The sequence below is a fragment of the Nicotiana tomentosiformis genome, chromosome 1, assembly GCF_000390325.3.
Source record: "Nicotiana tomentosiformis chromosome 1, ASM39032v3, whole genome shotgun sequence".
Lineage (NCBI taxonomy): Eukaryota > Viridiplantae > Streptophyta > Magnoliopsida > Solanales > Solanaceae > Nicotiana > Nicotiana tomentosiformis.
Genome location: NC_090812.1, coordinates 45,450,725 through 45,462,725, shown reverse-complemented (window position 1 = coordinate 45,462,725; position 12,001 = coordinate 45,450,725). Strand labels below are relative to the sequence as shown.

Here is a 12,001-nt window from a genome sequence, read left to right as displayed (position 1 = left end):
AATCATGCAAATCCTTGTTGGGATATGCCTTCTGGTAATTGGCCTTCAGGTGCCTCACACAGTAACGGTGGTAGGCATGCGGTTCTTGCCATGCAGGAAAATTCTCTACAGAACTTATAATACTACCATGTCGATCAGATATTAGATAAATACTTGAACGCTATTTGACAACGTGCTCTTTCAAGTGGTTCAAAAACAGTGTCCACGTCTCTTGTCTTTCATTGGCACAAATAGCAAAAGCTAAAGGAAATATACTTCCATTAGCATCTACTGTAACGACGATTAACAGCTTAATATCATACTTTCCATAGACATGAGTGCCGTCTATGGATATTACTGGCCGGCAATGCAGAAAATCATCAATTGTTGGTTTAAATGCCCAGAACACGTATTTGAATATATATTCTGGTATTCCCGGACTCCGCTCAAGTTTTCATTCAACAATGGTCCCGAGGTTAAAGTCTTGCAATGCGTCCATGTACTTGGGTAGAGCTGCAAATGACTTATCCCAGTTATCATAAACAATTTCAAACGCATGTTTGCGCCCAAGAAATGCCTTTCTTTTGGTAATGGTATAGCCATATTCCTGGTGGACGGATATAATGAACTCTTTGATCTTGTACCTTATGGACACTTCAATGTGTGGAATCAAGACAAGAGAAATCAAGTCAACATCCAAGTTGAAGTGATTCCCACTGAATGTGTCCATTTCACAAGTGTGGGTGCCAATGTATTTACCCAATTTTCACATACCTATTTTCTTCTTGCTCGCATGCAACATCCAATGACAACCCGTAAACCATCTATGACAAAAAACCTTGTATAAATCAGGAGTTGACTCCCATACCGTCATCTCACAACACTCTTTTACACTGTACATTTTTGCCGCCTTGCTTAGGCGCGTTTTATCAGGAAAAAGCAAGCCATTTGCCAGCACCGTTGGTCTAGACTCATCCCATATTGCTGTCTGAATTTTGTCAATATCCCTTGTGAGGGCATCCACATCCGGAATACTTGGGAAATGATCAAGGTAGGGAATCTCCCTTGAATGAAACGACACTTGGGACTCGTACACTCTTGGTATAACGAGGGGTGGAGTATCAGGTCCAGCATTCTCTTCCTCCTCATCACCACCCTTATCAGGGAAGGGTGTGTCATCTCCGAACTCATCGGTATTGTTGTCATAATCATTGTTCTCTTCCTGACTCTGTGCATCTGCCAGATCCCGATTAAATATGTCGTCTTTGGGCAATTGAGTCAGGTAAGGTGGGTTCATAACTTGTAAAATTCATATCTGGTCGGTACCCCCTGTGGAATATATGAGTGTTAATACAAATTCAATACAACAAAAATAAATATCGTAACACAAAGGAAAATTAAAGTTTACCACTCGTCTTGTGGATTATGTAAAGTAGAAGAGAAATTATTTCCTCGCTCCTCATTCACCGGTGGAGATAAGTTTAAATCAGGCCAAACTCTTTCAGACGGAACTTGTTCGGCAAAACCTGCTCCAGAATAACCACTCGATAACTGAGGATTATCCCTGCTTTGCGCAACCTCATTATTGCGAACGTCTCCAACCTTCACGTACATTTCCAATATTTTTATCAAAAGAAATTTCCTGATTCATCCGGAGTCCTCAAAAGATAACTCAAAGTTTCATCATCCTCGATGTTAAACTCAGCGTAACAAGCAACCCTTTGCGGAGTGACAGAATACAGATATCTTCTGGTTACTTTAAGGTTCACCGAACGTTTGCTCACACTCATTTTGTTACACAGCAACGATATCAGTCTATCGTACTCCATTGTAAGTGGCAACTTAATATGATACTATGGAGATAAACTATAGCTCACTGAGTTATTCTCCACCACAACCTCATCCCCCTCCCCCCTCCCCCCAATATAATGAAACCCTTACTTTTCGCTCTTCAGACATTATGACAAAATGCTTGAGAATTTAACAAGAAGAAAAATTAATAGGAGTTGAAAATATTTCTGAATGGATTTTTGTAAAATTCTTAACGCCTTTAAATAAGGCAATTTTCAATCCGGGGGGTCGAATATTTTGAGGTATATCGCCCTTTTAAAGGCCGCTATACCCATTTAAATTATTATTATTTTCAGTAAAGCACATAAGAGTTATTGATGTGCCCACAAAATATGTATAGCACCATTTATAAAGGCGCTATACCTGGCAGTCTTATTAAAGTCAGATCATAGCGCCTTTGTGAAAGGCGTTATACATATAGCGCCCTTTTAAAGGACGCTATATATTGGTCACAATATTTATTTTTCACTCATTTCGGTTATTTGAGTCCAAAAAGACCATATTTAGGTTTCGGACTCTTGGAAGAAAGAGATGAGTAATTGGTAAGGGTGGATATAATTTGAGCAAATTCAAAATTCAAATCGAAATTTTAAATTTTTTAACTTTTAGTTTGAATATTCAGATTAAAAGTTAGCTAGGAGTCCCATAGACTTCCAAGAAATGCAGATGTTGACCATTAACAACAACGCATTTGCTTAATTATAAGGGTCGATTCATTCGTCGTATGATTTTAGTAGGAACTCCCTCCGTCTCAAATTATCTTAATTATAAGGGTCGATTCATTCGCCGTATGATTTTAGTAGGAACTTCCTCCGTCTCAAATTATCTGTCATGTCTCTTTTTTACATGCCTATTAAAAAATATTAAACATGAGAGTTTTTTTGAATTTTTTATCCTTATTTATGTCTTAAAATATTATCTCTTCATTTAATATTTACTCATAATTGAGGTATTTGTAGTTTTCAAAAATAATTAATATTAAGGGTAGAATAGAAAAAAAAATAATTAATCTTGGTCTTGAACTTCTAAAATAACAAATAATTTAAAATAATTATTTTTATAAACCACGACAGATAATTTGAGACGAAAGAAATAATTAATATAACCGAGTAAATTAACAGCGAGAGAATTAGAAATAGAATTAGGATGCTATAGTATTACATGATTTTAACTTTTCTACGACAAACATAATTTAGATACTCCCTCCGTTTCAAAAGGATTAACATTTTTTCCTTATTAGTTTGTTTAAAAAAGATTGGTTGCTTTCAATATCTTCTTAATAAGAAGTATTTATAACCACACAAATGTTATGACAGATTTCAGACCACAAGTTTCAAAAGTTTTACAGTCGCACAAATGTTATGGCTTATTTAAGATTCTCTTCTTTATTAAATTTTATGATAAATCAAACTAAGATAATCTTTTTAAAACAAAGAGAGTATATAAAATAAGCCTTAATATTAAATACCAAGTTCATTACCTCAAAAACGTATCAAGTATAAGATGCACCCTTTTGTGCTAAAGCTATCATTAGTTCTCCCAACAATAATCCCGTTCCAGGGTTCCAAATTACAGAACAATCAAAATACTTAATTATATGCCTACAAGATACAATAGTAGAAATGAATTGTATAGGGTAAATTCAGTAAAATATGCTATGTTAAGTGATTGCAAGAGAGTGACACGTGAAGCCGAAGGGATAGATAAAATCGAAGACAACTATTCCATTTGTTACCGGAAAGAATGGTGCTCATAAAGATGAAATAAATGCTTACCACCCGGTAGTATTTAATGGAAAATATTCTACAACATTTAGTACACTGCCCGTTATAAAGAATTTGTCATTCATGCTCGCCATTACACATTCTTTAATGGCTCTCATAATTGACATTAAAGAAGGGCATGATCTTAGGACTTTATTCCCTAAGTGCAACTATAAATAGTGAGCTCTGTTATCATTGTAAAAGAGACGAATTTTCTGGCAAACTTACGCTATAATCTATTAAAGCTTTATACAATTCTATCCTCTTGCTTTTTGATTGCAATATTGTTGTCCCCGGAAGCCCTGCTCCCGGAACTACTGTTTCTGCTATTTCATCTTCATCTCAAGGCTAAGTATTGCATATTTATTCAATCATTCTATTATTTCAGGATCAAATTAATTCACTTGTCTAGAAACCACATATAAATTTAACTGTACCATTTTACGGGTAAATAGTTTGGCGCTCACCGTGAGGCCTAAACAGTCGTATAATTAAGTTGGTCCTTGCCTCTTTTACTAACGTATTTTGATTATTTGTTCTTAGCATAAAATCTTAGAAAATGGCTGATAATGGTGTTAACAACACACACAATCTTGAGGCTCAAGGAGACCAGCCTCAGCACAAGGATTCAATTAGTGATACCCGCAATGAGGAAAACGATGTCACGCCGGTCCACGGCAGGCGGTACCCGCGACATGTTCGGGAGGCGACTCCTGATGATGCTGAAGAGGAGCATGTTGTTAAAGGGATAAGGGTCCTGGAGGAGCAACAAGAGGTCATTTTAGGCCATCTCACACGGAAGGATAAGGTTATGACATAACTAAAGCAGGCATTATCGGGTGCTTTCAATAATGCGAATGGACGAGGTCCAGTTCCTCCCGGTGCTCCCACAAATCAAACAACATAGAGGGTCGACAACAACACCCTGAGGGGCGAGGTAGGCTTCGATGGGGCTGGGGGGAGCAGATCCGGTCACAACAAGGAGAGTGATCACTTCAAAAGCGAACTCATACGGTTTATGAGGGAAGTGAACGCCCGCATGGACCAAATCCCAGGTGCACCACTGGTGCTGAAACGGCCAGACTCAAAAAGGTATACTCATTTTCCATACAAACTAAGCGCAGCACCAGAATTGATCCTGAAGCAGTTTAAAATGCCCGATGTGCAGAAATATAATGGAACTTCGGACCCTTGTGAGCATATTACCACATATACAACGGTGGTAAAGGGGAACAATTTAGCTCCCCACGTGATCGAATCTGTTTTGCTGGAAAAATTCGGAGAGACTCTCACGAGGGGGCCTTGACATGGTATTCGCTGTTACCCGAGCATTCCATAGATTCCTTTGAGATGCTCGTGGATTCTTTCATTAAGGCTCATGTCGGGGCCAAAAAGGTGCAGGTCCGGAAGGCCGACATATTAGGAATTGCACAAAGAGAGTCTGAGTTGCTGCGGGAATTCGTAACTCGGTTCCATAAGGAAAGGATGTTGCTGCTGGCTGTTCCGGATGAATGGGCGGCTGAACCATTTACCAAGGTTTAGAATCTGAGAAGTTTTGATGCTTCCCGGAAGTTGAAGGAAAGCTTACTCGCGGATGTTCACAACCAGTACGAGTCAAAGATAAGGATTGAGGATGATCAGCTCGACTTCCCGATGTCGGCTAAAGGTCGGGAGAAGAATAAAAAAAAATCAAAAGACGATTTCGACACAGACAGACGATCTTCGAGGGGCCGATTTTTGCCCTACGAATGGGTAGAAGGACACGACAGAGGTTTTCGGTTGGCAGACAGGTTCGTTACCGACAGAAGAACTGATCGCGGCCGAAACAACAGATCGCAACAAGACAACGAAGCATCAGGTTCTCAAGATCCTTCCTATCCCTGACTTTCAGAATACAACTTTGACGTCAGTGTAGTAGAGTTGATATTGGCTATGAGGAACATTAAAGAAGCACGATTCCCGAAGCCGGTGAGGTCTGATCCCAGCCAAAGGGATCCTAATTTGTGGTGTGAATTCCACGGGATGAACGGCCACCGAACTAGGGACTGTAGACATCTGCGTGAAGAGGTGGCGACACTACTAAAAAATGGCCATCTCAGGGAATTCTTAAGTGACTAGGCCAAAAACAATTATGACCGCAATCGTGATAACACGAAGCCCTCAAAATTAGGAGAAGGCCCCCCGCGCCAGACGATCAATATGATTGTCGGGGGAATGAGATTAATGGGGTTAACTTCTCGGTAGCAAAAAAGATGAAGGTAACAGTAACCCACGGCAAGAGGCTCCAGGAAGTCGCTGAGGACGACGTCACTTTGACGGAGGAAGACGCAAACGGATTATTGCTACCTCACAACGACGCATTGGTAATTTCTTTAAATGTATTAGATTTTAAAATCAAACGTGTTCTGGTGGATCCAGGAAGTTCGACCAATATCATACAATGGAGGGTATTGGAGCAAGCCAAACTTACCGGAAGCATCATTCCGGCCACAAAACTCCTTGCCGGGTTCAATACTCGCCAGCGTGACAACCAGAGGAGAGATCTTGCTGCCCACAAATGCCGAGTGGGTGATGAAGATGACCCTTTTCGAGGTTGTGGATGGTGATATGGGTTACGACATTATTCTGGGAAGACCGTAGTTGCACGAGATGAAAGCCCATCGACACCTTTTTATTAAATTTGTGAAAAACAAAATATTTTCTATTGCTCTATTCGTGCATTTTTAGTTAGTTAATTCACAATCTCTGTGGGTTCGACATCTTTCTATACTATTATTTGACAGAGTACGAGTTAGAATTTTATATACGCTAGACACTCGTCAAATTTTTGGCGTCGTTGTCGGGGATTGGCTAGAGTCTACTACATATTAATTGTTTTACTACTAATTTGAGATTTTTTTATTGTCTAATTATTTTAACTTTTTTGCAGAAATTTCAAAAAGTGTATGACTCATTCCTCTTCTAAAGAACTAGTCGAATACGATCCGAAAATTAAAAAATCCTTACGGTTGTTGCAAAAAGAACAAACTTCACTATCTCAAATTTTCACATCAGAGGAAATGGAGAACGAAGAACTCAATAACCAACTTCCACCACATCAAGTAAAAGAACAGTTTGATGAGGTGGAACCACGACGTGATAGAATACTTTGTGATTATGCAATGCCAGATATTTTGAAGGAGAATCAAGTGTAAGGAGACCACCAATTGCAGCAAACAACTTTGAAATCTATACAAGCTTGATTCAAACCATTCAATAATCATGTCAGTTTGTTGGTGATGCAAGTGAAGATCCCCACACCCATCTAATTAATTTTCTTGAATTAGTTGAAACTTGCAGGTACAATGGAGTTACAACAGATGCTATCAGGTTGCGGCCTTTTTCTTTTTCATTAAAAGGTGAAGCCAAAACACGGTTACGAAGCTTGCCTAGAAGTTCCATTACAACATGGGACCAAATGACCCAAAAAATTCTTAATAAATATTTTTCACCTGCATAAACAATTAAAATGAAGCAAGAAATCAATAATTTTATGCAGACAGATACTGAATCTGTATGCCGGGCATTGGAAAGATTAGCAACAATGTTAAGAAAATGCCCATATCATGATATCCAAGACCCTAAAATTTTATGCATTTTCTATCACGGTCTTAAATCCTCTGCTAGAAATGTAATTGATGCAGTATCAGGAGGATCAATAATGGGAAAAATTACTGCAGAAGCAGTGCAATTGCTTAATGAGATTTCAAAAAATGATGTTCAATGTCCCTTAGACAGAATGATTATCAAGAAAACAACATGAATAAATCAAGTTGAAGCTTTGAATTCATTGACACAACAAATTGCGAACTTAACACAAAAAGTTGAGGCCTTTCAGATAGGTGCTCACTCATCATACCAACTTGAGAATTATGATGTTTGTCAAGGTAATCATCTGAATCATGAATGTCAAGCTTTAATACAAAATGAGGAACAGGTAAATATGATTGGTTATAGAAATAATTACTCATTCGGTGGTCCCATGGCACAAAACATCCAGGATTTCAATGGAGTAATCCTAGTGGTGCTGAAAATCCTCAAAGATTTTTTAATCAAAAGCAGCAGGTACAGGGGCCACCTGGTATTCAAAATCAAAATGGAGGGCAACAAAATTTTCAACAATATCAGCAGCAACCTCAAAGAGCTCATCAATAAAGCCTTGAAGACCCGATGTACAAATTCATTAAGGCTACTACGAGAAAGTTGAAAGTCAACATTCAACTATCAAAAATTTGGAAATTCAGGTAAACCAATTAGAAACCCTCATGTTTGGACAAATTCAAGGTGCTCTACCAAGCAACACTGAGAAAAATCCAAAAGAACACTTCAAAGCCATCTCTCTATGGCCAGGTAAATCTCTTAATGATCCATATGCAGATAGAGAAGGAAAGCCACAAGAAGTGAAAAAGGTAAATGAATGTAAGAATAAAATGGAATCTTGGTTTCCAAAATAACAAAAGAATAAAGGAAAAAATGTACTAGAAAATAAATTGATAACAAATCCCCACTCTGTACCTCTCCCTTTTTTCCCAAAAGATGAAAAGAGAAAAGCTTGACAAACAGTTTTCAAAGTTTCTCGATATTTTGAAGCAACTTTACATTAACATACCTTTCACAAATGCTTTGATGCAAATGCCCTCCTATGCTAAATTTCTCAAAGAAATTTTGTCAAGTAAAAGAAAATTGGAAGAAGTTTCAGTGGTTAAGCTTACAGAAAAATATAATGCTATACTTCAAAATAAGCTCCCACAGAAACTGGGTGATTCGGGAAGTTTTACAATTCCTTGTACCGTGGGAGTTGTTCATTTCGAAAAGGCGTTATGTGATTCAGGTGCTTCAAAAAATCTAATGCCTTTTTCAATTTTCAGGAAATTAGAACTTGGTGAAATGAAAGATACTGGCGTGTCTCTTCAATTTGTATTCCCGGTAGATTTTATAGTGCTTGAAATGGAGTAAAATACTGAGGTACCATTAATTTTAGGTAGACCATTTCTCGCAACAGGAAGAGCAATTATTGATGTTCATCAAGGACAATTAATATTACGAGTTGATGAGGAAAGAGTAATTTTTGACATGCAGAAAATGATGAAATTTCCTAGGGATGAGTCATCATCATCTTGTTTTCAAATTGACTTGTTAGATGACCTTGTTGACGAATACAAAGATAATCAGTTAATTACTTATTCATTGGAAAGATATTTGGCTAGGTCAGGTACCATAAGTGATGATAACCCCATAATTAGAGAAGAAGCTGAAATACTGGAAAAAGAGTTAGAAAATGAGAAAGTCTCACAAGAAGGAATTCAATTAAAAATCAAACACAAAGAACTCCCTTCTCATTTAAAATATGTATTTCTTGAACCTGAATTATTTCCATTAATTATTTCATCTTCTTTGACTATAGAACAGGAAAGCAAACTGATTGGAGTCCTGAGAAAATACAAAAGATCTTAGGGTGGACTATAGCTGACATCAAAAGAATCAGTCCAGCTATTTGTATGCACAAGATTCTTATGGAGAATGATTATAAGCCAATTGTTCAACCCCAAAGGAGACTAAACCCAGCAATGCAGGAAGTCGTCAAGAAAGAAGTGGTGAAACTTCTAGCAGCAGGTATCATTTATCTGATATCTGTCAGTCTTTGGGTAAGTCCTGTACAGGTAGTACCAAAAATAGGAGGTATGACAGTAATAAAAAATGAAAACAATGAACTCATACCTACTAGAACAGTCACAGGATGGAGAGTTTGTATTGATTGCAGACGACTTAATGAAGCCACAAGGAAAGACCATTTTTCTTTGCCTTTTATTGACCAAATGCTTGAAAGAGTTGCAGGTCATGGTTTTTACTATTTTTTTTATGGATATTATGAGTATAATCAGATACCAATTGCTCCGGAAGATCAGGAGAAAACCGCATTCACATGCCCCCAAGGTACGTATGCTTATCAAAGAATGCCATTTGGACTATGTAATGCTCCTGCTACATTTCAGCATTGCATGTCAGCAATTTTCTCAGATATGACTAAAAAGTTTCTTGAAATCTTTATGGATGATTTCATACTTTTTGGTAAGACATTTGAAGATTGTCTCTATCATTTGACTTTGGTGCTTAAAAAATGTGAAGAGACAAATTTGGTTCTTAATTGGGAAAAATATCACTTCATGGTAACAGAGAAAATTGTCTTAGGACATAAAATTTCTGCTAAATGGATAGAAGTTGATAAAGCTAAAATTAATCTTATAGCAGGACTACCCCTCCTACCACTATTAAAGGCATTAGAAGTTTCTTAGGGCATGCATGTTTTTATAGAAGATTTATAAAAGATTTTTCAAAAATTTCAAAACCTCTGACTAACCTACTGATGAAAGATGTGAAGTTTGAATTTCAGATAATTGCAGAAAAGCATTTGAGATTCTCAAGAAACAATTGACTAATGCTCCAATTGTTGTTTCTCCTGACTGGAGCCAGCCCTTTGAAATAATGAGTGATGCAAGTAATGCAACAGTAGGAGCGATATTGGGACAAAAGAGAGACAAGATCTTCAGACTTATCTACTACGCCAGTAGAACACTTAATGAAGCTCAAAAGAATTATGCTGCAACTGAGAAGGAACTACTAGCAATAGTATTTACGTTTGACAAATTTCGTTCCTATTTGATAGGAACAAAGGTTACAATTTATACTGATCATGCAACTTTAAAGTACCTCTTAGCAAAGAAAGATGCTAGACCTATATTACTAAGACGGATACTACTTTTGCAAGAATTCGATCATAAAATAAAAGACCGAAAAGGTTCTGAGAATCAGGTAGCTGATCATTTTTCCCATTTGAAAAATCCTCCTACTGAGATAGAAGATATCAAAGAGGAATTTCTTGATGAACATATATTTTCAGTCACAACTATTATAAATCGACCGCCTTGGTTTGTTAATATTGCCAACTACTTGGCTGGAGGATGAATTCCAAAAGATTTTTCCTATGAACAAAAGAAAAAATTAAAAAAGAAGCAAGGCAATATTACTGGGAAGATCCTTACTTGTTTAAATTTTGTACAGATAACATAATCAGGAGATGTGTACCTGAGACAGAAATGAACAACATCTTAAGTCACTGCCATGATGGAGTTGTAGGAGGACACTATGGAGGAAAAAGGACAGCAGCTAAAATACTTGAAGTTGGCTTTTTCTGGCCTATTCTATTCAAAGATGCAAGAAATTATGTCGCCACTTGCGATAAATGCCAGAGAATCGGTAACATTTCAAAAAGGGACGAAATGCGTTTTGACTCTATATTTCTGTGTGAAACCTTTAATGTTTGGAGCATTGATTTTATGGGTCCTTTTCCTCCTTCAAATGGCTATGAATATATTTTGATAGTTGTTAACTATATTTCAAAATGGGTAGAAGCAATTGCTACTAGAAAAAATGATGCTCATATTGTTTGTGCTTTTCTCAAGAAAAATATTTTTTCTAGATTTGGAACTTCACGAGTTATAATAAGTGATCAAGGAACTCATTTTATAAATATACAATTTGCTAGTTTGTTGTTAAAATATGGAGTAACTCATAAAACAAGAACTCCATATCATGCTCAAACAAGCGGGCAAGTAGAAGTTTCCAATAGAGAATTAAAAAGAATTTTAGAAACAACTGTTGGTTCTTTTCGAAAAGATTGGTCTTTAAAATTGGATGATGTTTTATGGGCATACAGAACTGCTTATAAAACTCCCATAGGCACATCTCCTTATAGACTAGTTTTAGAAAAAGCTTGTCAATTACCTGTGGAATTAGAACATAAAGCATAATGGGCTATAAAATTATTGAATCTAAACTTACCAGATGTAGGTAAAAATCGTCTATTGCAGGTAGATGAGTTAGAAGAGTTCAAACTTACAGCATACGAAAATGCTAAATTGTACAAGGAAAAGACAAAAAAATAGCATCACAAGCTCATGTGCCATAAAGATTTTAAAGTTTGTAGATCATGTTCTGTTGTACAATAGTCGATTAAGATTATTCCCAGAAAAGTTTAAGTCACGCTGGACAGGACCATACACAGTAACAGAGATTACCCCATATGGTACCATTGAAATACAACATATAAATGGGGGAGAAAAACTTAAGGTAAATGGTCACCGACTGAAGCCTTATGTCACCAGAATATTTGACAAACATGCTTCAACAATCCTTTTTGCCTAATTTTTAAAATAAGTCGAGCTGGCGACATTAAACTTATAACTATTTCCTTCCCCTCTCTTTAATATTTTAAGCAAAATTAGTAGTAACATATAATATTTATTTATATGCTAAAATTAATTATTATTATTTTTAAAAAAATGGGTTAAAAAAATATATTTGCATATTTT

General features: G+C 36.8%; 1 protein-coding gene across 1 annotated transcript; it reads left to right on the top strand.

Moving 5' to 3' along the window:
- Positions 1–6,652: 6,652 nt before the first annotated feature.
- Positions 6,653–10,595, top strand: LOC138906375 (uncharacterized). Its single transcript, XM_070195000.1, has 9 exons — positions 6,653–6,783; positions 6,933–6,991; positions 7,633–7,697; positions 7,877–8,041; positions 8,169–8,463; positions 8,614–8,902; positions 9,037–9,277; positions 9,515–9,701; positions 10,024–10,595. Exons 1-9 carry the CDS (start codon positions 6,653–6,655, stop codon positions 10,593–10,595), a joined length of 2,004 nt encoding a protein of 667 aa, XP_070051101.1.
- Positions 10,596–12,001: the final 1,406 nt, after the last annotated feature.